Genomic DNA, 24,849 nt, shown 5'->3' on the forward strand with positions numbered 1-24,849 from the left:
TTCATCTCTCTGTTAAACTCAACCACTTCATTTGGAGTTTTGTAATTATTCTTCAAATGTCCAAGTCATCAGCGAACATGGTGAACTCAAATCTGCTTGACTGATCCAGTAAGTGTCTCACCTACACTGTTTGTCCTTGATAAATACAGAGCCACTTAAATTGAACTTTGTATTTTTTTTCTTTTTTGGCACTGGAGATTGAACTCAGGGGCACTACCACTGAGCCACATCCTTAGCCCTATATTGTATTTTATTTAGAGACAGGGTCTCACAGAGTTGCTTTGTGCCTTGCTTTTGCTGAGGCTGGCTTTGAACTCGCGATCCTCCTGCCTCAGCCTCCCGAGCTGCTGGAATGACAGGCACCCAGCATGCCTGGCGGGTTCAATCATTTTTCTTTTGAACCAATATTCATACAATATCGTATGAATCAATATTGTACAGAATCAAAGGATTTGACCCCTATCCCGTAGACAAGATGCTGCCATCTTCTCTGTGTCTGAGAGGGGACTTAGCGTGCCCACAGAGACAGCTTCCTCTGTTCTTGAACTTGGTCCACTTCCATGATTCTATTCCCAAATAGCTGAAAACCAAACTCAGAAAGTTAAAAATAGATGTATATATATATATTAAAAAAAAGCTCAACTTCTTATTTGTGGCTAAGAGACACGGGATCCGGATCCCTGACCACAGTACCCATGCCTCCTCTGAGCACCTCACCAGAGTCTCTCTCAACTTCCAGGACAGCCTCATGTCCTCACTGTGAGAGCCCCGCATGGCCGTCCTGCCTAGGTCCACGCAGTGTCACGATGCACGGACCTGACCAAACATCTGAGTCGCTGCGGGAAACGCTGCTGGAACTGCTCATTTCTTTTCTTAGCCGCCAGGATGAGCATCCTGGAGTCTATTTCCAGCAAGCATCAAAACAAGAATGGCTCCACGTATCCCGCGGTGACTGTCCCCTGGATTATTTATAAAAGCTCAGCCGGCTTCATGCTGCTGAGAGAGCAGGGTTGATCATTTGTTCTGTTCCGACTGGTACCTCCCCAGGAGCACTCCGGTGGGTGCCTCATGTGCTTCTCACATCTCCAAACCCTTCACGTCCCAGCGAGCGCCTGTGTTCCCACACGAGACTGTCCCTCAGTGCTTTTTAGGCCAGAGGCCCCCGGAAGAGAGCTCTGCCTGTGGTTCAGCCTGTGCAGGATCGCAGTGGCTTGATCATTCAGGGGTATGAACCCGGTCCCACTTTCCAAATGCCAATTCCTTTTTATTGGTGGGGGGTACTAGGGATGGAACTCAGGGGCACTCCACCACTGAGCCCCATCCCCAGCCCGACTTTGTATTTTATGTAGAGACAGGGTCTCACTGAGTTGCTTAGTACCTCGCTTTTTCTGAGGCTGGCTTAGAACTTGCAATCCTCCTGCCTCAGCCTCCCAAGCTGCTGGGTGACAGGCGTGCACCACTGCGCCTGGTTGCTAATTCCTTTTGGTACTAATGTGCTTGCCTCTGACTTTCCCTGATCATTCAGCCTTTAATTCTACAGATCAGACCTGGAGATCATCTTTTTTAAAAATTAATTATTATTATTTTTTTATTTTCAAGGGGTAGGGATGTTTGAAAAGAAAATAGAGACGTTCCTCACTTGGATTAAAATCTATATATCCAGGGCCTGGGGTTGTGGCTCAGAGGCAGAGCACTTGCCTGGCCCATGTGAGGCACTGGGTTTGATCCTCAGCACCACATAAAAGTAAACAAATAAAATATTGTGTCCAACTACTACTTAAAAAAGAATTTTTTTAAAAAAATCTACAAATCCACAGAACACATTGTGTCTATTATGAAAATAAGTATAGAGAGAAATGGAGAAATTGGGGGCCATCATTAACTAATTAGAGTTGTTACATGGAAACCTTTGCACAAAAGCAAAGAAAGGAAAGAAGAGGTAGAAAAAAATAATTCCTTCACATTTACCAGTCATTTTTAAAAAATTAAATGATCCTTTTAGGCAACGGAATGAATCATATCACATTAACTCCCGTTTATTAAGTGGGCGAGTCTATTTCTAGACTTGCTATAGTTTCAACAACAGCTTAAACACCTCTTGGGGTAGAAATAAAAGAAGACTTAAGATAGGAAGTAGACAGCTATTACTTTGGGGGAACTTTTTTTTTTTTTTTTTTTTTTTAAAGACGACCAGCAATCCTCTTTGGTGTTAATCTAAGAAACTGGAGGCTCACCAGAAGGTGCAGAATTATTCGGTGAACAGGGAATGTTTGTTACTTAGCCAATCTCGTGTTTTTTTTTCCTACAGCCATTGACATGGAGGCAGTCAGAAGTACAGTCATGAAACGTTCAAGTTTAAAACGAGTCGACAGGTCAGTTCACAGGCGAAGACCGTGTCTGTGGCTGCGCAGAAGGCACTTAACGAGGTAAGTGACATCAGGAATATTCACCTCCCGTCTCAGGCTGTAGCAGGGAAGCAGGTGACTGTCCCCAATTCCTCCTTCTGGCTTCTTTTGCGGACTTCTTTTGAGCTAATGGATCCCACGGCTGAGGGAAAGGCATCCTGTGCCTGGTGTTTAGGACAGATACTCCCCATAGCCCGTCCCCCTAAAATATGCAACTCTCCACCAGCCCTTGGGTCAGCTAATATATAAAAAGTACCGCTGATCAATGTGTCTCTCTTTTTTTTCTATTCAGTGGGTAGAAGAGGAGGCTAGATAAATGCAGGAGAGCATTCCCTGTGACCTGTTCTTCTAGGCTGATCCATCTCTAATGTCTTGGAGCCTCCTCTGATGGACAAGGTGGGAAGACAGATGAAGGGGGGGAATTGTGGATTCCATTCTGATGAGTCCAAGTTCATCTTTCAAAGGAACATAGTAGAGTTGTCAAGGGGCAGCAAACAAGATTTAAGAGTATTAAGTCCCCATTTATTTTTTAAAAAATTAAGATGCTGTTTGAGGGTGCTTGACCTATCTCTAACTAAATGTTAGCCTTTTTCTTATGGAATTGAGAGTGATATCTATTTAAGGGGAAGAGATAAAGTTTCCTGGCTGAGAAGTAGGACCATGTCCTCCATAGGAACTACCTTATAGACTGTAGCTTCAAAGGAGCCAGACGATCCCCAACATTCTTGAGGAATGGTCCAGCCGCAGTAGTTCAGTGCCACCCAGACACACATTTCAAACATCATCTCCTGGGGTTGCATGTCCACATCCCAAAGCCCATTTTTTTTTTTGGTAGTGGGGATTGAACCCAGGGGCACTCGACCCCTGACCCACATCCCCAGCCCTATTTTGTATTTTATTTAGAGACAGCGTCTCACTGAGTTGCTTAGCACCTCATCATTGCGGAGGCTGGCTCTGAACTCGCGATCCTCCTGCCTCAGCCTCCTGAGCTGCGGGGATTATAGGCGTGCGCCATCACACCTGGCCAAAGCCCACATTTTGCTTCCATGATGAAAGAGGCTCTTCTGAGTCGCTGATCTCCAAGGAGGCTGGCCTTAACTTACTGGGCACCTATGGCTTTAAAATGATTTCCCATCTCTCTGGGAAGTCACGTGAAAGGGGCTTGGCTACATCAGCGGGGGCCCATCCACACAGACTCGCGATCCTGACACCATTATTTATCCATTGTCACTTAAGTCTTTTTAAGACTGGGATCCACTTAGGCACCTTCCCCTATCTCCCCACAGGCAATGAATGCGACAAGGAAAGTAGGATATTGGGTCCTCCTCATTCCCAGAGGCCCCCGCAAGCAGGGTTCCATTATGAGCAGAGAAAGATCAAAACGCAGCCCTAGGAGGGCCAGCTCTTCCTGCAGCCTCTCGTGACAATTAAGTCAAAGGCCAACTTCACAGCCACTTTTAATATCTCACATTGTGCTTAAAATGTCATGTAAGATAAGTAGAAGATACTATTCCCTAGTCAATTTGGAAAAAAACCTGGCTACTCAACACAAATTCATATTAATATTATATATATATTAATCTTGACTCCTCCTAAGGTCATGGGTCACGTTATACTTTTTTTTTTTTTCCTCAAGAGATGAAATGAAGTCCGGGCCCATATTTGTACATATTAAACAGAGAATCCAGATGTTAAAAAAAAAAAATCTCGCAGGGCTTAGACTGTGAGAAGACTATTGATAGAGTTGACCTCGATCGTCATTTTGAGCACATTCAAGAGCAACTTTTAAATTTCAGAAAAATAGCTAAGTCCGCATTTTTTATACAGCCACGGTGTCAGAGCATGACCAGTTTATCTTGATAGACAGAAATTCCATAGGAATCCCTGAAAAGATATATGTGAGAAGCATCTGCCTCCCCGAGAGCTGTTAGGCGAAGGTAAACCAAGAATCAACGATTGATTATCAGAGACGAATCGTTTTCTGATGTAACTTCGATGTGAGCTCAAGCTGATGAAAACGATCCCACCAAGTCTGACGAAGACAAGGATGTTTGGACATTTTAATGGTGCAGATTGCTGCTACCTTTATCATGTCTTTTTTATCTACAGGACAAACAGGGAGCTTCCTTCAGCTATCTGAATACAGTGTGAGCACCTGAGAGCTATTCTGGGAGCCAAGATCCAGGAAGGAGGAGGCCTACACCACACTGAGGGGACTGTGTAAGTTTCAATGAATGGAGGGAGTATGTCGGAAGTACAGGGGCTGCTTCCTGTAGGAAACTTCTTCAAATCACCAGCTAGGTGGACGTCAATATCCAAGGGGGCCCTGAGATGCGGGGTGGGCTCAGTAACTAGACGTCAATGATAATTAGAATCCAAAGGATAGCACCTTGCAGTTCAAGATAAAGCCTCAAAAAAAAAAGTCACTCTTAAACCATTAACAATAGAGTAAGAGCTGGCCAAATACACAGGCTATTTCTAAATAGGAAATACCCGAGGCAATCTGGCCATCTCTTCCTTGTTGATTTCCCATGGGTACAACCAAAGACGTGAAGTCAAAGGATTCTAGGTGCTTCTGCTTGGGTCGGAGCCACAGACACAGCTCCATAGCTCAGGGCTTCCCCCAACATATGATCCCTGGGAGATCTTACCAGGAGCAAGTTCTGATTCTGTGGGCCCTGGGTGGAGTCAGAGAGTCTGTCTCTCGAACCAGTTGGCCAGGTGAGACTGGTGCTGCTTGCTGGTCCATGGACCCAGAGTTTGAGTAGCCAAGATCTTGGTGACGTATAAAGAAAGGTATGGATAAAAAAAAAAAAAATCTCCTTGGATGGACGGTTTGGAGGGATCTGTGTCACTGTGACCAGAATACCTTACACGGACAAGTTAGAGGAGGAAAAGTTGATTGGGGTCTCGGTCCATAGATGGCGGACTTCATTGCTCGGGACCCAAGGGGAGGCAGAACATCATGGTGGAAGGGTGTGGCAGAAAAGAGGTGCTCAGAGCTCACGGCAGGGTCAGGAAGCAGAGAGGGGGCGGAGATGCACCCTTCCAGGACAATCCCCAGTGGCTCACCTCCTCCCGTCATGCCCCACCAGCCCACAGTTACCACCAGGTCATTCAAACTAGGGTGGACAGGTTAGTTCCAGCCCTCACAGCCTGATCATCTCACCTCTGAATATTTCTGCAGGAGCTTTGGGGAGGTGCCTTACATCAAAACCTTAACACCCCTTGGGAGCACTTATTACAGGCAAGTTTTGATTCTGGGCCCTGGATGGAGTCTGAGATTCTCTTTTTAACCAATTCCCAAATGAGACTGGTGCTGCTGGCCCAGGGACCCACCTTTTGAGTCACCAGGATCTTGGTGACATATTAAACACCAGGTATGGGATCAAAACTTCCCCTGATGGACAGTGTGTAAGAATTTCCCTGATGAAAAACACTGGAAAGAAGAATCTCCTAGGAGTTCAGTTCTATCCCTATTTAATAAGAGCTTCCACAAAAGGCCAGGCTTCCCTGGTGCTCAGGGACCCTGGAATTGGCAGAACACAGACGGAACATTCTAGAACATTCTAGAAACTCTGTTTCTCACAGAAAGGAGCGCCCAAGACAGCCGGCGTGATTTCTATTCCTTTCCGTGTTGGCCTCAACGTCGAATGGTGAAAATCTATGCCATGACATCATCTCCGAATTCATCGACAGAAACCAAGAGCCGAGAAGGATGTTTCACACAGCCATTGCTGGAGTATCGGAAAGACGAGGCCTTTCAGAACGGACCGACGGCTGCCCATGTCCGTGTTCTCTGAAGAGGTTCTGAGACTGCACAGCTTTTGCAGCAGGACACGCAGCAGCGTCCCTTACGATGGATTTCATGCCATGGCTGAGCACCCCACTGATATCATAGACGGCTGACTCGTTTCCTTCCCTCCGCATGATGTTTTGCAATCGGAACTGGGATACCATCTGCTGGTTTCTAAAATGCACGGCACGGCCAGGAGCCCGGGGTGACTCTGCCAGCTTTGAGGGTAATTCACAGCTTGCCATGGAAATGAGAGAATCGAGGCTGGACGGTTTACTTGGAAGGTTTTTGCCTAACTGGGGTCAGGGAAAGACTTCATCACATAGACAATGACCTTACTGCCTGAGATGCTCCAAGCTTGAAGGTTCTCCTTGTTGCTTTGTTGAAAAATCTCCTTGCTCGGCCTGCCCCTGCTCACAGTGTGACTCTGAGCACACGCGGTCTCTAATAGCGCCCATAACGAGAATATTTATTTCCCTGTCTCTCACCATCACGACTGTCAGGGATGTCAGCACAGCCCCGGGAACTGGATTTCAGAGCTGCCAACTGCTGCCCGCGGAGACGAGCGTGTTTCAGGAGATGTCTGTGGGGATGTGGAATGAATTTCTCCCAGGGCAGGATGCTCAGGGCGCTCACTGTGCAACAGCACCTCCTGTGTTTTAACTTTCTCGAAGTCATAAGTTCCAGAAAGGAGCGGGGCTTTGCAAATATACCTCCGAGACTAGTTATCAGGGTTGCCGCCGCATTACAAGACATTTAACTTTCTGGTAGAACAGAAGAAACCAGCAAAAGCTTCCATTTTTATGTTGTTCAGATTTCATATGTGGAAGAGACGCGTGAGTCTGAGGACATTTCTCCTGAATCCAAACGTATGTCCATGATCATGTGATCTCCTTATATAAAGGACAGGCCTTCCATAATGTAGCACGTATTCCACAAAGAAGAGTCTTAGCTTTTATTGAGCAATAACTACGTGATGATTAGGGATCTGAGGATCCTTTTAATCTCTTCACCTACTAGGGCGAGGCATACAGATTTGAAGATGTTTGCTTCCTTTCAAATAATTGCCTGAAACAGAACTGGAACAAGAATACACACCTGTACTCCAAATTTAGTGCTTCTGAGGCTAACATAAAAAATAAAGTTCAAAAGAGACACACACAAAAAAATTCCCCAGCATGAATGACAGCAATCAGACTTGGATGCAGTGTTCATCTCCAAAAAACCAGAGAACCTAACAGTTCCACGTTCTTGATCCAGATTCAGGGAGCCTTCCTGTTCCAAGTTGCCTCCGAGTACCACATGCTTCACGTGCAAGCCTTTCCGAGATTTTGCTAATGGTTATTATTTTGTGCTAGAAATGTTAGGAGGATGGATGGAAAGGAAGAGTTGCAGCTTTTGAGTATCCTTCCAAAAGAAAAGGGTGTTTTTCAAATTCTAAGCTTACGAAATTGGCTCCATCAATCACACGTGAGGCCAGATAGAAAATTAAGGCGATAATGGGGACAGCAGGTGTCACAGTAAATGTCGGCCTCAGTCAGCAAGCATGGAGTTGATCAAACCCGTCATCACACCCCTCTGTGGGATCCTGATCCATACCCCTCCCTGTCAAACCTCCGCACCCCTGAACCGTCTCTGGGCAGTCACGTTGGCCCCGAGGTGATTGCAGGTCCCTGGCACAGACACGGCAGGTTGCCTGATGCCTCCCCGTGTTTGTGCTTATGAATGAAACCTTGGTATGTCTTGGGGCAGGAAAGCGTCTGCAGGAAGTACTTGATTTTTCCGTCTCTGTTGCCCCCCCGGGGGTGGTCCATGGGATGTGGGCAGGGTTCTCAGGCAAAGCAGACTCCTCAGAATCAAGGTAAATTGAAATGAAGAAAAACTTCTGCCTTTGATCCTTGCTCTCTTTCTGTTTCTTCCGGATGGGAATGCAGACCCTGTGCCTCAGCCAGAGCGCACACTAAGAGCCTCGGAGAAGGAACTGGGGAAGGGCTTGTGTCTTATAAGACACCCTCAAATGACTGTGGTAGGCCAGGTGCGGAGATGGCGCACGCCTACAGTTCCAGTGACTCGGGAGGCTGAGGCAGGAGGATCTCGAGATCAAAGACAGCCTCAGCAATTTAGTGACGTCCGAAGCAAACATAGTGAGATCCTGTCCCTAAATAAAATATAAAACGGGACTGGGGATGTGGCTCAGTGGCTAAGCTCCCCTGGGTTCAATGCCCAGTATCAAAAATCAACCAACCAACCAAATAAGGATTGTAGAGCGCCGTGTGAGGCCCTGGGTTTCACACCTGGGTACACACACACACACCCACACACACACACCCATACCAGCTTTAGATCGTACACATGTGACAATCTTGCAATGAGAACAACAAAGCCTAATGCATTCAAGCCAAAGTGAGTTGGGTTTTCAGTTTTTTTACACTCAAAACACATCCCTAACTGATCCAGTGGCTGGGTCTCCACAAATCCATCTTGGATTCTGTGACAAAGTGACTTTGCTTCTTGGTCTGACCGTGAGTCGTTGTGGTTAATAAGAAATAGACATTTGATCCCCCCCACTTGGGTTCTTAGCACAAATCTGCTAAACCCTTTGTCCTTCCCCGAGGGATATCCATGAAGAAAAGCACTTTGGTTATTCCTAATAACTACGTCCACATTTTCGCTAGTGAGGTGGCTGTTGGCGGGCCCCCAGCTACCTGCAGGATCACAGGGGCTAATCATAACCAGAGAGTCGGAACTTTCCACTTGACCACCCACGCCCCACCTCTGCCAAGGGAAGAGGGGCTGCCTACGGAGCTCCGGTATCATCCGCCAATGGTTCCATCCATTGTGCCTAAACAGTGGAACCTCACATCTGTGTCCCGTGCTCCCAGGCTCTTGCCCTTCCTCTCTTTATCCGGCCATTCGTATTTATCCATTACAGGATTCCTTACCTAAATGGGTAAAGACACACTGTCTGAGTCAGCTTTTTCATTGCTACGACTGACCAGAGCAATTGTAGAGGAGGAAAAGTTTATTTGGGGGCTCCTGGTTTCCGAGATCTCGGTCCATGAACAGCCGGCTCCATTCCTAGGGCTCGAGGTGAGGCAGGACATCATGGCGGAAGAGGGTGGCAGAGGGAAGCAGCTCACATGGTGATCAGGAAGCAGAGAGAGAGAGACTCTCCTTTCCAGATATAAAATATACACCCCCAAAGGCAGGACCCCGGGGACCCACCTCCCCCAGCCACACCCCGCCTGCCTCCAGTCGCCACCCAGTTCACCGCCTCAGGGGATCCATTCGCTGGCTAGGTCGAGGCTCTCACAACCCAACCATTTCCCTTCCAGACCTTCTTGCACTGTCTCACCCAGGAGCTTTGGGGGGACACCTCCCCTCCAAACCCACAACAGACATTGAATAAACCACCATTCTCATAAACTCTGAAACCCAAGGAGGCGGCAGCTTGTCGAAAGCTGGTCATGGTCACCTGAAGGGACCCAGTGTGCAGGACTGAGCCTCCATTCCGTGGCACCTGACACCAACTCCACTCTGCGTAGTTAGCGTCAGCAAGGCCACAGAGCCACGGGGCACCCCATCCGTGTCCAGGAGGTTGGAGAATTGGTCGTCGGGAGTGAAAAATGCCCCACCTTTGCTGGGAGCAGAGACGCTCATAGATCCCTCTGGCTCCTCTCCAGCAGAGAGGTCAAGCGGAATGGGCCTCCCTTTTTTCCTTTTTTTAACCCAATCGAGTGCTAACAAGATCTGGAGGCTTTAGCTCGGATTGTGGCTCTGACTGATTCAGGTGACTTTCCCCCCTGGGCCAGGCAAGCAGCCCTGGGCAGGAACCTTGGCACAATCTGATATTTTCCTATCCTAATTTTGGGAGGTGGACGCCATGGCTCTTCCTCCACAGGAAGGGACTCTGGGGATCTCTCTAAATGACACTGTCCCCTTGGCCGGTGCCGAGGGGGAGAATATTCAGCAAGAAAAATAGCAGCCAGTGAGGTGTGCACGTGTCGGCGGCGCATGGGTGGGTACCTCCAGAGTGGGGTGGCGGGCCACACAGCAGTACCATGCCCTGACCTCGGCGGACGGACACCGTGCTCCTCGTCCTTGTCTTAAAGTTCTCAAGATCTGTTGGGAGAAATAAAGGGAAAGGCGTTTAAGATTTAAAGGGCTGAGATATCGTGGGAGAGGGTCGCTTGTTCCAAAAAAAAAAAAGAGGGATGAGCGGAAAGTCACCCTGGGGAGCACCCGCAGCCGGCGATCTGAATGTGGCTTCCTCATACTGAGGCTGTGCCTTGCTCCTTGGTTCTACAGTGAGGTCGTCCACTAACGTGGCCACTTGCCACCCATTTAGAGTCAAAATAGCTAATGTTCAGTAAAATTCACATGTCCGCTCCTGAGACACGACTAGCCACATTTGAAGGGTCCATAGCCACACACCGTCAGTGGCTACCACAGACGGAGAACACGTCCATCATTCCAGATGATTCAACTGGAACTGTCTGGTGCAGATGGAGGTGAAGAAATTGAGATTTGAAGATGTTGTGGCCTCTCCAGCGATTCCTCTGTGATTTTACGTCATTATCAGAATGCAAATGCATGATTTCTTTTCTCTTTTTTTTTTTTTTTTGGCACCAGGGATTGATCTCAGGGGCACTCGACCACTGAGCCCCATCCCCAGCCCTATTTTGTATTTTATTTAGAGACAGGGTCTCACTGAGGTGCTTAGCACCTTACTTTAGCTGAGGCTGGCTTTGAACTCATGATCCTCCTGCCTCAGCCTCCTGAGCCACTGGGATTACAGGTGTGCACCTGGTGCCTGGTGCAAATGCATGCTTTGTAACAGATCTGTTCACTTCACGAGCCCTTCTATGGTATACAATTATACTCCTTTCCCTGTATTCTTATATGCCTAGAAGATGACACACACCGTCTTTATAATTACACACATACCTATAAATGAATATATAAGTACAAATAGATACACACCTAGAGTTTTTGAAACATTCTTGTGTACTTTGTTAAATATTGGGAAGGTACACCTCTGGCTCTTTGGGGAATGAAGTTCTATCTCCTCAACGAGGTCAAGTCTGCTTCGAGAGATAAGATGTGCATGAACCCAAAGATGACAGTTTGAGGCAATAAGTAAGCACTTGGTACATGAGGTGGCGGGGGAAATGAACAGACACTTCACAGAAGAAGAAATACAACCGATGAACAAACATGTGAAAAATGTCCCACATCTCTAGCCATTGGAGAAATGCAAATCAAAACTACTCGAAGATAGTAGTTTCACACTCCAGTCTGAAAGGCAACTATTGAAAAGAGAAGTAATAAGAAATGTTGGCGAGGATGTGGAGAAAAGGGCACACTCATACATTGTGCAGATTGGTGCGACCATTATGGAAAGCGGTAAGGTGTTTCTCAGAAAACTTAGAACGGAACCACCCTTTGACCCAGCTATCCCACTCCTAAGTTGATACCCAAAGGACTTAAAAGCAGCATACTGCAGGAACACAACCACGTCAATGTTTGTAGCAGCTCAATTCGCAAGAGCCAAATTATGGAACTGGCCTAGGTGACCTTCAACAGATGAAGGGATAAAGAAAATGTGGCATATTACACAATGGAGTACTACTATGTCTTAAAGAAGGATGAAATCATGGCATTTGCTGGTAAATAGACGGGGCCGGAGAATAGCATGCTAAGTGAAATAAGTCAATCCCCCTAAAACCAAAGGCCAAATGTTTTCTCTGCTAATTCACAATATAGGGGGCGGCCAGGGAAGAATAGAAGTGCTCTGGGTTAGACAGAGGGGAGTGAAGGGAGGGGAAGGGGGCACGGCGGTAGGAAAGACAGTAGAATGAACCGGACATTATTACCCTAGGTGCATTATGATCACACACCCCGTGTGATTCTACATTGTGTACAACCAGAGGAGTGAGAAGTTACACTCCATTTACGTACAATGTGTCAGAGTGCATTCTACTGCCATGTGTAACTAATTGGAACAAATTAAAAAATCCATTATCACTTAAGGTATATCTAATCAAGTGACACACTCAGCTGTTCAAAAGGTGTGTTTTCTCTTACCCTCCCAAATGGGAGGGTCTTAAGTGCCCCTTCACTTTATTGGTATCTAAAACAATTTCATGTCCTGATTTCAGATGGAAGGACCCCCTTGTGACTCAAGGTGTCGTGGGGGGCTGTAAACCATGTGGCTGCACCCATCAGCCTGAGGGGACATTTACCCCTTGCTTTCTGATGGCAATTGGATAAACATTGTAAGGTGACTACCACACGAGATCCTAACAACAGTTCTACCGGTTATCTTCATTCACGTCCCCATTTTACAGACTAGAAAAAGGGTCATCATGGACTCACTAAAGGTGACAAGGTGACATTAGGGAGTGGCAGCGTGTTATCGTTTGGAACCGGGCTGCTCCCTATTGAGAGGTGGTAGACACATAAGCAGCAGCATGTTTGTTGGAGGAAGCAGATTACCGGGAGCATTTCTCTGCCATGTTGCTCTGCCTCCCCTCAGGCCCAGAAAAAAAAATGGCGCCAAGTACCCAAACAAACCTTTCCTACTCTGAGTGGAATTTCTCAGGTCATCTGTCACAGTGCCGGAAAGCTGACTAACCATCCAGAGAAACCTAGATCGTCTCCCTGCCGTGACTATATCCACCTCTGGTTTCAGGGAGGACTCAGGGCACTGAGATTAATAAATGCATCCTTGAACAGATCTAATTTTATTTACCTTTTGACATCACACAATTATGTGATAAAACAATAGTAGTGACTGTTATTCATAATGATTTCTTTTGTAGGAATTAGAAAGGTTGGAAGTTTAGCCATGGTTGTTTTCGCCATTCAGAGGTTTGCAAAAGTTCCATGAAGTTCCATCCGATTTCCAGCTGGGGATGCAAACACTGTGCAAACACAGAATCTGTCCCGTCGCAACTCAAGACTTTAGCGGGCAGAACTGCCACCTGTCACCTAACCGCGGGACCCAAGGGCCACCAGAATCAAAATCTAAGAAGAGTGTGAAGGACTCACACCTACTCAGCACAAAGCCAAAGGGCACTAAAATCTGAATCACCTTTTATCCAATTGGCACCAGGTAAGGGTGGAGCGTATTTTTGTTCTCCTTAAGGAAATGGTCTTCAAAGAGACGTAAGCCAGAGATTTTTTTAACTTCCTTGTAGATTTCATATTTTAAACCCTTCTTTTTTTTTTTTTTAAAGATATCCCATTCAATTTTCAGAGTTGAATCAAAAATCAAGGACCAATAGATAACAGAGACCCAGTCTTGCCCAGGCAAAACCAACTGTGGTTTAAGAAACAGGAAAGAAAAGCATTATATGCAATGATTTTTAATTGCCTTCCCTGAGTTTAAAAGAACTGGATCCCACTTCTTACTCTGGAGTTCATGAATTTCATTCAGCTCTACGAGATCTGGGTATTCAGAGTATATTGCAATCCTTTAGGAGTTGAGAAAAATATTTAGAAATGTCTCTTAGTAGTTAATTAAAGCCGTGTCCAGATGGTAAACCCTGCCTACCCACGCAGTGGACAAGAGAGGACGTCTGTGGGCGGATAGAGTTTGACAACCATCTCTGCCCCTTACTGCTGGTGCTGACCTCGGGTGAGTCTCAGTCTTATCATAAATAAACGGAGAATAAATGTGGGCTTCGTTTTAAATGAAGAAGCACTGTGCCAAGATTAAATGAGATGTTTGAAAAGCTCACAGCCAAGCACAAGGACTTCAAGGTGAAAGGTGGGTACTTAATGTATGTTTTTTTTTTTTTCTGTCCATGAGGGAATGCTGGGATTCTGTGGCAATCATACCCCAAACCAGTGCATTATAGAAAGGGCTCCAGCCAGATGTGGTGGCTCACGCCTGTAATCCCAGCGGCTCGGGAGGCTGAGGCAGGAGGATCGTGAGTTCAAAGCCAGCCTCAGCAAAAAGCGAGGCCCTAAGCAACTCAGTGAGATCCTGTCTCTCAATAAAATACAAAATAGGGCTGGGGAGGTGGCTCAGTGGTTGAGTGCCCCTGAATTCAATCTCTTGTATCCTCCCTACCTCAATAAAAGGGCTCCAATTAGCAACGGAACCCTAAAACGAGTGGTGGATGCAAATCAAAATACACACTAGTGTGTTTAGGAAAAGATGGAAGGTCCCAAATTGGTGCCTTCACATATCATTTCATATATACTCTATTCAGATTCTGCTAGAAACATGATAATTTTCCAGGTTGAAGAACTGCATGTGTGTGAATGAGCATTTTTTAAAAAATGCTTTTCTACTTTGTAGCAAAGCTTTCACCAGCAACATTTGTGATTTATCTTACGTATAAAATAATACACTCAGAGTCATTTTCTCTCCAAAGCTTTGGTATACCAGGTCATGGTCATCAGCAGCAGCTTTCTGAGATAGCCAGGAGGCATTACGGAGAGTGCCCTGTGCCCATGAGCATTGCTCAGAAACCCACAACAGCACCCACTGGCAAAATGTATCGAGGTCACCCGTGGGCCAAGTGCTTTTCCTGTTTGCCTCGATTTAATCCCTTTATAGCTTCCATTCCCAGTTTACAGGGACCATCGCTGAGGCTCAGAGAGCTCCCTCCTGTGTGCGCTCCACACACGTGGGGAGTGGTAGGGAAGACGCACTCATGTTCTGGTCCATCCAAAGACACAACTCTGAAGTCACCCGCATCCAGGGGTTCCTCCCTGACTTGGAGAAGCTAATGACAAGAAGCCTTCGAGCCAGTCATTAGTGGACATCTTAGAGACAAATGGGAAGTTCACGTGGATGGATTTTCCACTCGAGGAGCTTGTAAGAAAAATCTACCTTTCCCCCGGACCACGGATGGGTTGGAAAATTTGGTTCTAAATCTTCTCTTCTTCCTTTTGCATTTTCCTGAGGGTGAGCGCTCTCCGCAGGGATTGAAGCCCTGGGTGCAGTTCAACAGGAAGAAAATGCTGAGAAAAGACCCTATGAAGAGGTAGGATCGTCGCCTTACCAGGAAGGAAGGGGAACAGTTCCCACGCCCTGCTCTCTTTAGCTCACGCGGTCGGTCACGGACACATGAATACAACACCAAAGTGTGACAAAGGACATCCGTGGTTTTCTAGGACAGCTTATGTCTCCAGCTTTGTGCATACTTCACGGATACATAACGTATAGACTTCAAAAAAATGAATGGCTCTACTTGATGGTGTCGATTGCGTTCATTAGCCGGATGCATAACTTTTTCGACAATCACACACCTAAAAAAGAAGGCAAAATTTTGCGGAAGATGTTTTCCTATCACATTTTTCTGCAAAAAAAAAAAAAAAAACAAAGGTCTTTTAAAACTCTCCTCTGGGATAGAACACCGACGTTTTCATTTTTAAATGAGATTAGAAAAATATGCTCTCGTCTTTGGGGCTGGGTTAGCTCCCTGAGAACGTCAAAGCTGTTTAGCAGTCACATTCCTGGTGACATAAGGTGTCAAAGGCCTGAGGTCACAGTAGGAGATCAATAATAGGAAGCCCTCATAGAAGTAAACGCTTGGAGTTCAGACCATGGAGTAAATCAGAGAGTCACGGGAAGAAAAAAAAAAATCCACAGATTATAAGGTTGAGAGCCGATAAATATCTTATAATTAAGACCTGGAGACAGTCAAGAACAAATAAAATCAAGAGGGTCCAAGATCCCTTTTTTTTAAAGAAGTAATAAAAATGAATAAAGAAAATTGATTTTTAAGGCCAACATAAAGGGACTAGCCATTATGTACGTGGGCAGGAAAAGGTGAGACTATTTGCAGACTGGGACCTCCCAGAGGAGGGTATAAAAACTATAGTTTAAACATGCCCAGGAAAGGCTCAGAGATAATAACATGCATTGTAGTTTGGGGGAAAAATAGAAAAATCAGGGAGAAAAGCAAAAATGAAAAATGATGCCATATTTTTTTAATGCACGTTATTATTTAATGCAAGCAAAAAAAAAAAAAAAAAAAAAGAATCCAATTTCCTCCTTTTTTTTCCCCCTGACTTGGCTAGACCTAGATTCCGTGAATTCTGATAGGGTGGCCTCCGAATGAGAAACTGTCAGCACCCGTTCCCTGTAGTACGGCTTCCTCCCGTTTCGAAAGAGGCAATCAATAAGGAGATCAATACCGACTTGGGAACATGGTCAAGCGGTGCATTTGCTGTGAATCTGCTTTTCATCCTGGCGATTGTGCCACTTGCACAAAGAAAGAGGTGTTTTTGAAGACCTCGCCCAAAGCGCATTGTTCTGCGGCATATTTAAAATGATCTTTGGGGACTCTCTGCCATTTGTTCCCCGAGGGTGTCTATGTGTGCATGCATCTGAGCGTACTGCACAGCCCCAAGTCAATACTCCATGGTTCATTATCGTCATCATTCGGGAGCATCATAGAAAAGTCTTCAGAAAGTGGCTCATTATCATAAAGTAGCATCAGCGTGTCCAAGTCAAGTCTCCTCAAGGCCCGACAACAGCACCCCACCTGGTCGGCTGTTTAAAGTAGGGGGCCTACATCTGAGGACAGGTATTAGGTTGACATTGAAATTTCGGGGGGGGGGGATCTTTGTACAGACCACAGAAGGCCTGACTCATACTCCTCAGTTAAGAGGCACTCAATTTACAAAGGATTCATTCACAGAAATGGCTCTGACCTCGTTCTTTTGTAAGTCCTAAGGCTGCTGCCCAGAACCCCCTTAGGGACATCCCCAAACACTTCTTCCAGGGGGCAAAGGAAAGCTGAGCTGGGAGCTGTCCGAGGTGCTGATTTTAGAGTCCATTCTGTTCTCTCTTTCTGGAGGTTAGTTCACGGCAGAAGAAAAGTCTATCCTGTGATATGACTCTGGAATTCTAGAAATACTATTTTAGACCACCAGCGTCTTCAAAGTGCTGACCTCGCTGTCCATCCATGACCGTGAAAAGCGACTGACTTGGACCACATGGGCCACCTCCTACTTCCAGTCAATCAGAGAGCGCTGTGGATGGGCAGAAGGTGAGTTCTCGACAGCCAGATAAAGAAACTAAGGGGGACTTACTCTACGAAGTAGTGGGGGGAGGCCAGAGAGTGCTGAGAAGGAATAAAGACTTTCAAAAAAGCAGGATGAGGGGAAGCAGGGTGGACACTCCCACAGACCCACGTGCCTGGGGTTCAGCAAACCCTGTATGGAGCAAAAGAAGGGACCCACCTCTCTCTTTGGCTTCTTGCCACACATTTATGACACTAGGCTCTGTTTCTGGGAACAAAACCTCGGCCAGAAATAAGAATAGCATCGATCGATATCACATTTCAAGGAGGCTGGTGGCGGGCTAGCTGGGCAATTTGACCACTTTTATAAATATTTAGTCTCTTTGGGAGGGTGTGAGAGGGTCGCTGGGATCTGGCACGCAGAACACCGTCTCGCACTCTGCATGTGTTTAGTGATTCAGTCCACACGAAGCTGTGACGTAGGCTCCTTTACCCATCCCATTTAATAGAAAGAGGGGGGAAAAAATCAACATCCAAGGTCACAGGTGAAGGACACGAAAGAGCTTGGACCAGAATCTAGGCCTTCCTAACCCCAAAGTCCAAATCGGTAGCCTCTTGTTCTACGCTGAAGTAAACAACAGGAATAAAATCATACTTGTTAGTCGTGCGCGGCGGTGCGCACGCCTGTCCCATCCCAGCGGCTCGGGAGGCTGAGGCAGGAGGATCGCGGGTTCAAAGCCAGCCTCAGCAAAAGCGAGGCCCTGAGCAACTCAGTGAGACTCTGTCTCTAAATAAAATACAAAATAGGGCTGGGGAGGGGGCTCAGTGGTTGAGTGCCCCTGAGTTCAATCCCTGATACCAAAAAAAAAAAAAAAAAAATTAAATGAAAAAAAATAAAACCCTCCCAGCTAACGGACTCTTTGAGACTCTCACAAGGTCTAAAGTTCACTTTGCCCTTTACTCTGTGTGTGCTTGACTTTCCGGACAACTATTTTTATTTCTCATTTTACTCCTTCTCCTTTCCTCGTTTTTTTTGACACTTTCTATTTTATCTGGAACTTTGTGCTATTTAAGGAGCCAAAGAACAACTCAATTTAAAACGTCTGAGTTTCCCTGCGTGCTCCATAAAGACGGGCCCCCACCCACCTGCCAAGGTCACTGTGATCGGGGAGATATCACCTCATAAATCAGGAGACAGTGGCCCTAAACCACAAGCTACGATTACCTGCAGTTTTCTCTCTGGGAGTTCATCTCTTTACGTGCATGGCTCCTGACTCAGGAGTGTCAGAGGTTGGGCAGGTGCATTGCTCTTGGCCGACTAGATTTTAGAATAAAATGTGGACTTTCCACTGCACCCCAAGGCCCTTTGGGATTTGGCCCCGACCTGCAACATTAACTTTATCCTTGGCTCTTTCCCTTTTGCTTATTTATACTGTAAAAAACATGTTTTGTTTTCTGTTCTTCAAACCCCTGAAGGTGAATCCTGCCTCAGGACCTTGGTACTTGCTGTTTCCTTGGTCTGGAATCCTCTTGCCCCATTTTGGGGGGACTTATTGTGATTTTTTTTTTAGGAGCCAACTCAAATGTCCACTCCTCATCGTGTCTGTCTACAGGGGACCACCCACTACGTTGGCTCCAGGTATTGTAGGACATGTTCACTTTTATGATATCCTGCATAGCAATCGCCAGCATCTCCATCTGCAGTCACAGGGCTTGCCAGATTCTGTCCCCAAGTGAAAGCTTGAGGAAGGTTGCCAGTCTTTACCAGGTTGTAACGCAGTACTCAGAACAGCGCTGGATACCTAATATCCAATATAATGATGTCTTATAGTATCTCATTTAATGAGTATTCATTGAGCAAAGCTGTCCCTCTGGGTTGCATATCAAGGAGGGGGGTGGTCAGCCTGACTTCTTTTACTGGTGCATGTGGCACAGTTTTCCAGCATCTACGTTAAAAGGACCTTTGGGTGCTCAATGGCCAGGGATGTTCTCTGAAAGATAACTAAGAAAAAGTCTTTCTAAGCACTATGGAGATTCCTCAGCAAACTTGGAATGGAACCAACAGTTGACCCAGCTATCCCACGCCTCCGTTTATACCCAAAGGACTTCAAATCAGCACACTACAGGGACACAGCCATATCAATGTCTATAGCAGCTCAATTCACAATAGCTAAACTTTGGAGCCAACCTACATGCCCTTTAGTAGATGAATGGATTTTAAAAACTGTGATATATATACACAATGGAATATTACTCAGCCTTAAAGAGGAATGAAATGATGGCATTTGCAGGTAAATGGATGGAGTTGGAGAATATCGTGCTAATTGAAATAAGCCAGTCCCCCAAAACCAAAGGCCAAATTATGGATGCTGGTCCACAATGGTGGGGGAGTGGCTAGGGAAGAATGGAGGGACTTTGGATTGGGCAGAGTGGAGTAGGGGGGAGGTGTGGGGGTGGGAAGGGTGGTGAAATGAGACAGGCATTATTACCCTATATACCTGTGTGATTACACTACCAGCGCGATTCTGTACTATGTACAGCCAGAGGAATGAGAAGTTGTGCATCTATGCACCGTGTATCAAAATGCATTCTGCTATCATGTGAAACCAATTAGAACAAATTTTTTTAAAAAAGAAAAGGTTTTTCTAATTAAGGATGCTGAGCCAGCAACCGACACCTCTTAAAATGAAAGTGTAGAGGTATAAGATGGACCTACAGTCAGCGTATGAAATAATATCACCGCGTGGAACACCCAACCTTCCCGAGGGAATGTCTGTGATGTTGCAAATACAAACCCGCACCCTGGGCACCCTGTGGGTCTGTTGTTAGTGATCAGGGCTACCATCTGTTAGTCAATCACACACCCAACCATTACCTATTCCTCATCCACGGCCAGAATTCTGTAAGGACTGGCTTAGGATCATTATCACTTCCCCAGAAATATATGTGGCTCTTCGTCTTGAATATTTTACTTCCCAACCTTTTCTCCTCACCACTGAAAAATTACAGTCAGCCAGGTGTGATTCAGTGGATCGGTTTTAATAAGCAGGCCACCTGAGAGGCCAATCAGACAGGTTAAAGTAACATGAGGATGAATATTCTCTGAAGAAAAGGCGGAGAAGTCGCATCAGAGCCATCGTAAAGCCTGTAAGCAACGCGTGTCCAAATGGTCACCCAAGGGACACAGAGCAAGATCCAACCCGAGAGACTCCAAAGCCACCAGCCACACAATTGCTCATGAAAAATTTTTTTAAAAATCCAGAAACCTGCTTCAAAGTGAAAGGAATCTCTTCCCCTCAAACTTTCTCATTCCATTGCTTTTTCTTCTCTTAACCTCTCAGGGTCACAAACCCGGACCATCAACTCACTGTCACATTCACCTAGCAATTAGCGGCGGTGCAGACCAGGACCCAGGACAGAGCAGCCATTTCCAGCTTCCCTCCCAAATAAGGCAGATGCTGTGTGAAGTGTCTCTAAATTCTATCTTTAAAAGTAGGCGACTCAGCCGGGGTGTGGTGGCGCACGCCTGTCATCCCAGCAGCTCCGGAGGCTGAGGCGGGAGGATCGCGAGTTCAAAGCGAGCCTCAGCAACAGCGAGGCCCTAAGCAACATGAACCTTTATTTATTATTTTATTTGTACGCACTACTGAGAATGAAACCCCAGTGCCTCAACACGTTCTAGGCAAGCGCTCGACCACGGAGCTACAGCCCCAGCTCCCAAACTGGACATCCTTTGCCATATAGTTATTTTGGGGGGAATTCAAACCTAGAAGAAGTAATAGGTTTATGGAATCCCTTCACCTCCCCTTTCCTTCCCATTTCCTGAGTATAAAATACTTCCTGGGACACTGGATGCTGCATTGGCTGTATACTGTTTAAAAAAAAAAAATTTAAGGGCAAAGGGAAAAAAAAATTAAAAAACAGGTTCTGTATATAAATGAAATTTCCAGATGAGGAGCAGCTGTTATTTATATTGAATTTAAGTTGCTTCGGCAACTTCAACCATATATTTTTATCTCATTTAATTACAGTTTTGGGAATAAAACCATCATCAAATATACATGCAAGCTATGTGTTTATTCATCATCTATTTAGATTTTTTTGTTTGTTTGTTTTTTTGCAATGGGTGCTGTTTTCCCGCCCTGGTTTTCACAAAGAGAAATCAGAGATAAGATGGCAGTGTGCGGCAGACCCGCCGGGCCTGAGAAGTGACATGGCTCGTGCCTCCTGGTTCTCCAAGACACCTTTCCGTCCATGACGTGGGGGAGAGGGGGGCTCTATGCAGGATCCATAGATCCAGGATCTATGGCTGGATCCAGGGATCCGATTCGTACAAGGGCTGATTAGCAGAGGGAAAAAAAAGTGTTTTATTAATTTGACCTGTTTTTTTTTTTTTTTTTTTTTTTTGGAGGGGGGATGTTTGTAATAGAACGAAGTCTGAAGAAATAGCCAGAACATGAGGCTTTTCATAGCATTCTCCTACTTTTCAGACAAAACCCAAGAAATTCATCAAGGGAGGATGCAGTGACCCTGCCCCCCCGCCAAAGTCTCCCTGGCAAACTCAGGCCAATGGCTCATTCTCAAGTCACGGTTCCTCAAGTGACTTCACGCTGGGAGAATCAATATGCCAGTTTGGAATATTTCAAGATGGCACACTTTGGACGCCTGGGTGGATCAGGGAAGGGTCGCTGGCTATCTAGAATGGGCCCACCACAAGCACCGACGACCATGGGAGCCCCCGGTGTGGTCCCTGGGATGTATAATTGACAAAGAAAATATTCCTCTTCTCAAGGAGTTTCACGCGAGCAAAACGGAAAAGAATCAAAAGGAATAAATCAAACCTAATGTCCGAGCTGGTAACGATGCTGTTGAAAAATGATTTAAGGGAAAATAAGATTGGTGTGGACATTTCAAGAGAAGGGGCTGGGGTTGTGGCTCAGGGGTAGAGCGCTCGCCTAGCCCATGTGGGGCCCTGGGTTCGATCCTCGGCACCACATAAAATTGAAAAAGCTATTGTGTGTCCACCTATCACTAAAAAATAAAGATTAAAAAAACACAGAAAGTCTTAAAAAAGAAAACTTTAAGAGAGCGGGGCACAGTGGTGTACGCCTGTCATCCCAGAGGCTCAGGAGGCTGAGGCAGGAGGATCGCAGGTTCAAAGCCAGTCTCAGCAATGGCGAGGCCCTAAGCAACTCAGTGATACCCTGTCCCTTCAGCTCTCGTCCCCGACTGAGACTGCCAAGAAGGTCGGAAAGTCGTGCCCCGTGACACAGCGGCTGAGTTTGTGCTTCCTTATTTATGACCCACGTTGAAGTCATCCCAGTTCATGTAACACCCAAGGAGATGGATAAAGAAGCATTTTCAGCTTACGTTTAAAAGTTGAAAACATTTCCCTGGCCAAACAAAAGAAGCTTCTAGAAATCTGAAAAAGCCGAAGACACAACTACAGGGACACACAATCTACACCCATTTCCTAAGACCAGACACGGACCACACCAGCCAGGTGATCACAGGTGCCCACACTGGGTGGAGTTATTGTTTTCAGAATTTCAGAGGTGGGGAGATCTTCACCATCGATCCCTCATTCATTCTTCCTTTCGTTCCTCCCTCCAACAATATGTATGGTGCCTTGTGTGGTAGATGATGTAGGGAACGTGACGATGAATCCAACAGGGTCCCCTGGCCCCAAGAAATGGAGAATCTAAAGGGAGGGTGCTGGTTGGTTATATGCAAATACGGCATCATTTCATATAAGAGAATTGGGCGTCTGTGGATTTTCTTATCCCTGGGGAGTCCTGGACCCATCCCCTGCAGAGACTGAAGGAGAACTTCCATCCACACTGTAGAAAGTTCTGTGGGAATTGAAAACCGGTATTTTTCACGGGGCTAGTGGACCATCCATCAAAATCCCTTTGGTGAACATGAGAGACCCATCCGTAGGACAACCAAGATGCTTGATTTTGCCTTTAACTTTCGGGGGGAAAGTAAGCCTGTGTTTTCTACTGGGCACCCATGTCCTGGTTCTTCTCCCGGGGTCCAGCTGAGCTCTGCTCATGGTGCTGTGTCCCTACGGCAGGTCGGGGTGCACAGGCAGCGCTGGGGATCAGCCACCTGCTACCACAGGACCTGGCTGGATCCTTAGGAGAGAGCTTTTACCATCAAGTGTGGTCAAGACGGTGACACACTTAGACTCTTGTCAACGTGGAGACCACGGTGGGCCTGGTTCTCAACACAGGAGGCGAACTCCTGTCCAGATACAGGCTCACCTCACACCCCCAAGTCCTGGCCTGATGTCTTTCCTGCTCCCAGTGAATTCCATGCTGATGTCTGGGGTTTGTCTCTGATTTCCATCTTCCCTGTTGGAGGTCAACGACCGAGTTCCAAGGTGCCTTCTGTGGTTCTTCTGCCACAGTGAGAAATAGGACAGCAGCAGGCTGGCTGTGGGGTTGGACTTCCACAGGCTTCTTAAGACTGTAGACGACGCGCCAGTCACCAGGGACCTCCCAGTAGACCCAGCGATGGAGACTTTTCTAAAGGTCTCCAAAATGTGTCTTTGTAGTTGAGTGAGGAAGCAGAAATATGAAGGATCTCAGAGGAAGCGAGCTAGGACTCAAATGACGAGAGCAAGGCTCACACCCCGTTTGCTGACTGGGAGTGGGATAGCTAATTCAGCCACCTCCGATGATTGCGGGAATAATAAGTAATGGGAGCAAAACTTACTGAGAGCTACCTGTGTACCAGACACTGTTCTAAGTGCTTTTCACGTATTACCTCAGTTAATCCTCCGCACAATACCATGAGGTAAGTACCATCACATGACCCTTCATGTATGAGGAAACTAAGGCTGGGAATAAAATAAGTTGCTCACTCTGGTCATCAATGGTGACACCAGGACTCTCACCCCAGCTACTTGGCACCAGATGATCTGATGTTTTCCCTTTATTTCTATTTATTTATTTTTGTTGTTGTGTGATGTATTAAGATGATGATGATGGCAGTAATAATCTAACAAGAACAATAAAATTAGGAGAAGTGATTATAAGTCACACTCAGAGCCATCATGAAATGATGGTACCTTGTGTTTTTTAATTAATTAATTAATTTGTTTGTTTGTTTATTTATTGGTACCAGGGATTGAACTCAGGGGCACTCCACCACTGAGGCCTATTTTGCATTTTATTGAGAGACCGGGTCTCCCTGAGTTGCTTAGCGCCTCACTTTGCTGAGGCTGGCTTTGAACTCGTGATCCTCCTGCCTCAGCCTCCCGAGCTGCTGGGATTAGAGGAGTGTATACCGCTGTGCCCAGCTAAGGTACCCTGTATTTTTATAGCAAGTTAAAAAAAAAAAATGACAGGTTGACTCATAACAACTCATAGCACTAAGAAAACATCTCAGCGAAGTAGAAAGGGACTGTATTGATATTAACTGCCATATTAATTCATATGGATTTAATATTGGTGAAGCTCAAAAAAAAATTAAGTGATTTGCTTCAAGTTCCATGTCTAGTCAGTAAAGAGCCAAGGGGCGAGACCCCAAAGCACCCACTCAAGCTCTTGGAAGACAAGCATGGTATTTCCTATTTCTCAGGCTCCCGAAATCTATCTCAATTTTGCTCTTAAATAATAACGATGACAAAAGCCCTGGTTTAACCAAGTTGAAG

At 46.1% G+C, this 24,849-nt stretch overlaps 1 protein-coding gene across 6 annotated transcripts in view; it reads right to left on the minus strand.

The window, feature by feature from the left end:
- The window catches only part of LOC143385570 (contactin-4), a 271,910-nt gene that overhangs the window by 193,770 nt on the left and 53,291 nt on the right, over positions 1-24,849 (minus strand). For all 6 annotated transcript variants that reach the window (XM_076841028.1, XM_076841026.1, XM_076841027.1 and 3 more), the window contains exon 3: positions 10,228-10,323. In XM_076841028.1, the coding sequence (XP_076697143.1) occupies positions 10,228-10,323 (96 nt within the window). The remainder of the gene's footprint in view (positions 1-10,227; positions 10,324-24,849) is intronic.

This window comes from Callospermophilus lateralis, chromosome 20, assembly GCF_048772815.1.
Source record: "Callospermophilus lateralis isolate mCalLat2 chromosome 20, mCalLat2.hap1, whole genome shotgun sequence".
NCBI lineage: Eukaryota > Metazoa > Chordata > Mammalia > Rodentia > Sciuridae > Callospermophilus > Callospermophilus lateralis.